At 39.5% G+C, this 4,235-nt stretch overlaps 1 protein-coding gene across 1 annotated transcript; it reads right to left on the bottom strand.

The window, feature by feature from the left end:
• Nucleotides 1-1,946: 1,946 nt before the first annotated feature.
• Nucleotides 1,947-3,835, bottom strand: LOC133796080 (uncharacterized). Its single transcript, XM_062233562.1, has 3 exons — nucleotides 2,906-3,835; nucleotides 2,649-2,789; nucleotides 1,947-2,498 (listed from the first exon to the last, which is right to left on the bottom strand). Exons 1-3 carry the CDS (start codon nucleotides 3,833-3,835, stop codon nucleotides 1,947-1,949), a joined length of 1,623 nt encoding a protein of 540 aa, XP_062089546.1.
• Nucleotides 3,836-4,235: the final 400 nt, after the last annotated feature.

Genomic DNA, 4,235 nt, shown 5'->3' with positions numbered 1-4,235 from the left:
GTAAGTCTACACCACACTGCCTTTGCAAAAGAAATCGGGACCCTCTAAAGCCAACTACTATACAGATCCTTCAAGTTCAGCTTACCATTCATAGACGAATCCACCAAATTCGCTTCAGAAAACACCTCTCTCAGATAGCATAATTTATGCCAATACCAACTAACATCAGGTTTCAGTTTATAAGACCAGAAAAACTGACCTTTAAGATATATCTCATCAATCCACTTTACCCACAACACATCTTGCTTAGAAGACAAAGCCCAAATAAAATTGTCCAATAAAACTTTGTTCCATTTAGAACCCTCCTTAAAACCCAAACCACCCAAAGATTTAGGAAGACAAACCTGAGTCCAAGAAGAACAATGGAACTTGCTGGGATTGCCTTTTGATACCCATAAAAAGTTATGACACAACCTATCAATTTCTTGAATGACACTAAGAGGAAGCATAAAAATATTCATCCAGTAATTTCGAATGCCCAGTAAAACAGCGAAAATCAATTGAGTTCTCCCCACAAAAGATAAGTGTCTACTCACCCAAACATGGAGCCTAGCCTAAATCTTCTTGATAATCTCAGCACAATCAGCTACTTGCCATCTCGTAGGTTTCAGCGATACCCCCAGATACTTCAAGGGAAAAGTCCCCTCACCAAGAGCAACAGAACTCAGAATATTTTTCTTAACATCAGCTGACACACCCCCAAAGAACATTTGGGACTTATTCAGATTAGCAGTCAGCCCTGAACTCTGGCTGAACCTCAAAAAACCATCAAATAAAAGCTAAACCGATCTAATGTTCCCCTTACAAAACAAAATTAGATCATCTGCAAAACAAAGATTAACAAGTTGCAAATGCTTACACATGGGATGAAATCTGAACTCTCTGTGTTGAGAAACTTGTTTAAGAAGCCTAGTGAGATACTCCATGACTAGCACAAAAAGCAGAGGAGAAATTGGGTCTCCTTGCCTTAAACCTTTCCTCCCTTCAAAGCTTCCTTGTAACGTCCCATTCAACAAAAGAGTATATGATGTACCCGTCAAGCATATCATTATCCACTGAATAAACCTTCTAGGAAAGCAAAAAGCTGTCATAATATCCTCCAAAAAAACCCAATCAATAGAATCATAGGCCTTACTAAGATCTATTTTTATCAAGCACCAGGGATAAATATTCTTCCTAGTATAGCCATGAAGTAAATCTTGAAGAATTAAAATATTATGAGCTAGCTGTCTATTCTTTATAAAGGCTCCTTGATTTTGATGGATAGTCATAGGAAGAATTTTAGCCAACCGAAAACAAAGCATCTTAAAAATACATTTATAAAGCGTATTACAACAAGCTATATGTCTATAATCAGCAGCTGTAGCTGGAGAATCTACCTTAGGAATAAGAGATAAAATTGTCCCATTCATCTCAGAAGGTATCTCACCACGCTCAGAAAACATCAAAATCACCTCAGAGATTTCTTCCCCTATATCTTTCCAAAGGGCTTTGTAGAAACCTAAGCCAAAACCATCTGGACCCGGGCTCTTGATAGAAAGGATACTAAATAACGACCTCTTAGCATCCTTCTTAGTAAAAGGCTGAATCAAGTCAAGTTGCTGCTCCAAATTCAAGACTGACCCCTGCTGGAAACACTTCAGATCTACCCGACTGGTTGTTGTACTATCCTTGCAAAGAAACCCTTTGAAATGGTTGTAAAAATGAGCAACAACTTCTGCATAAGTCTCAACAATCTGACCCTCTTCATTCATAAAATAAGTGATTCGGTTCCTAATCCTCCTCTATTTAAGACTAGCATGAAAGTACGCAGTGTTCTCATCACCAAATCGAAGCCAATTAATTTTACTCTTTTGACGAAGGAAACTCTCATACATTCTGGACTTACTATCATAATCAATATACGCCTCTTTCTCATCCTGTTGCAGCAAACTCGAAGATGGATTCTACTGCAACAAGAACTGGGCCTGCTCATACTTCTGTTTAGCAGCAGCATGTTGCTGGACTACATCTCCTACTTGCATCTTATTAAACTGATACAACACAGATTTGAGCCTCCTTAACTTCTGTATAATCTGCTGCAATCCATTACCACCAGTCGGTTTTGACCAGTTACCAAGGACTTTACTCCAAAAATCCTTGTGATTAGCCCACATATTAAAATATCTGAAAGGTCTGATCCCTGACACCTGAAGATGAACTATTTTGATGATACAATAACAGTGATCAGAAATTATATCCCAGTTTATACGAGCTTCTGACTCAGGAAAGGCATCAATCCACAATTCATTTATGAAAATTCTGTTCAATTTAGAGAATACTCTTGATCCTTCCTTTTGCTTGTTAGACCAGGTAAAGTTAGAGCCACTCGAACGTAATAAAGTCAACATAGCATTAGCCCTCCAAAGACGACTATCTTCCACTTCCATTTCAGTTACTGGTCTACCCGCAATAGGATCATCAAATTCAAAGACTGCATTGAAGTCCCCAACAACCAACTAAGGAAAAACAGTAAACTGAGATAAAGCTAATTGACACCAAAGGCCTTTCCTCTCCTCCACCGAGTTCCTTCCATACACAAAAGTCAAGCAAATTTTTTGAAAAACTCCCTTGATCTTCACTTCACAATTTATAAGCTGGTCTATTGCCTGAGTAACAGTAACAGAAACTATATCTTCTTCCCAAACTAACAAAATTCTTCCTTCCAGAGACAGACAACTATACCAATTCCAACCCAAGAAAACATTTCTCATCATCTCCTCAACCTTATTACCTTTCAAGACAAGCACCTAGATCGATTTTATTAACATTACAAAAGTATAACAAAGACCTTTGCTTATTCCTACTAGTTAGACCCCTAATGTTCCAACACAGTAAATTACACCCCTCCATTAGATTTCTGAACCTCTTGTATACACTTCTGAGAAACCTCTATCTGATTCTCCTGCAAAATACTGTATTTGTTAGCTCTCAATGTCATAGCAGTTAATACATTTTGCCTTGAACCTCCCACTTTTTTAGGGGTAGACCATTTCATCTCCTGCCCTGTCATAGAACTACTTGCTTCCTTAATTGTTACTGTCTGTGTTGTCTTTCTAGCCTTCAGATCTCCCATAACTTCCATCTGCTCACCCTTACCAGCCTTCTGAGCATCCTTTCCAGCTACTGGTTGATGAATTTCCTTAGACCCAGCCTCATCACCTGGCTCACACATTTCAGTAGATCCCCCGAGTTCCCCATTATCAGATCCAGATACCTTCTGCTTTGGCCTCCAGACTGCCTCCTGAGCATGTTTACAACTAGCTGCAGTATGGCCTAAACTCTTACAACACGAGAAACGAGTAGGAAGCCATTCAAATTCTATAGCCTGTTCCATCAATTGACCTCGTTCATTGATAAAATTGATACATTGAGGGATATGATCTGATATCTCTACATCCACAAGAACTCTAGCAAATTTCACCATTGACTTATCCTTAGTAACCTTATCCATCATCATAGGCTTACCTATAGTGCTAACAAGAGCACTCAGGCTTTTAAGACCCCAATATTGAAGACCCAAGTCTAGCAGTCTTATCCAGACCGGAAATGATTTCACTAACCTCATCTTATCAAGATCTGTCGACCAAGGCCTCAGTAAAATAGGTTTTCTGTCAAAGTGAACCACTCCTGATTCCAAAACCATGTCTCGAGTTGCTTTATCCCGAAATTTGACTAGAGTATGACCCGCATTCATATGAGCAATTCTCTCTATTCCCAAATTGCCCCATATATGTTTAATAAATCCTTCAAACACAGCTAAAGGGGGATTAACACCTAATACAACACATACCATAGCTGATTGCCAGAAAGAAGCTTCCACTTCTATCTCCTCCTTATCAACTTAAGCTATTAACTTCCCTTCTCGGACCAGGGGTTCCTCAAATTTGAGCCGAGCACCACCCTGAGATGTAAAAGAATCCTGAAAATTGGACCACTTTTCCTTAGCTAATTCATGGAAATCCTTCTCCTCTGCTTCATTCGCCCACGACCTAGAACCAGAAATATTCCCAGTTTTGGACAATTCACAATCCACTAGAAAATCATCCACCGTATCAGCAAAAATCTCCTCCGGGGATCCCCCCTCACTTCGCCTTCTTCCTCCACTCGTTCATGAGTATTCTTGACTGTGCTACTCACAATCAGAGACAATCTAGAACCAGGCTTCTGAACAGTTTTCTTACGCCTCACCATGG

Source organism: Humulus lupulus, chromosome 8 (assembly GCF_963169125.1).
Source record: "Humulus lupulus chromosome 8, drHumLupu1.1, whole genome shotgun sequence".
Classification (NCBI taxonomy): domain Eukaryota; kingdom Viridiplantae; phylum Streptophyta; class Magnoliopsida; order Rosales; family Cannabaceae; genus Humulus; species Humulus lupulus.
Note: the sequence above shows the minus strand (reverse complement) of the source record. Positions and strands in the feature narration are given on the sequence as shown.

What these genes read in the sequence shown, in the direction of transcription:
- LOC133796080 (XM_062233562.1), bottom strand. Translation starts at nt 3,835, where the DNA reads ATGGTATGTGTTGTATTAGGTGTTAATCCCCCTTTAGCTGTGTTTGAA. An exon ending in CTCAGAAGTGTATACAAGAG is followed by an intron (nt 2,790 to 2,905) that starts GTTCAGAAATCT and finishes AAATCGATCTAG; the next exon opens with GTGCTTGTCTTGAAAGGTAA. An exon ending in TTTCTGTTACTGTTACTCAG is followed by an intron (nt 2,499 to 2,648) that starts GCAATAGACCAG and finishes GTTTTTCCTTAG; the next exon opens with TTGGTTGTTGGGGACTTCAA.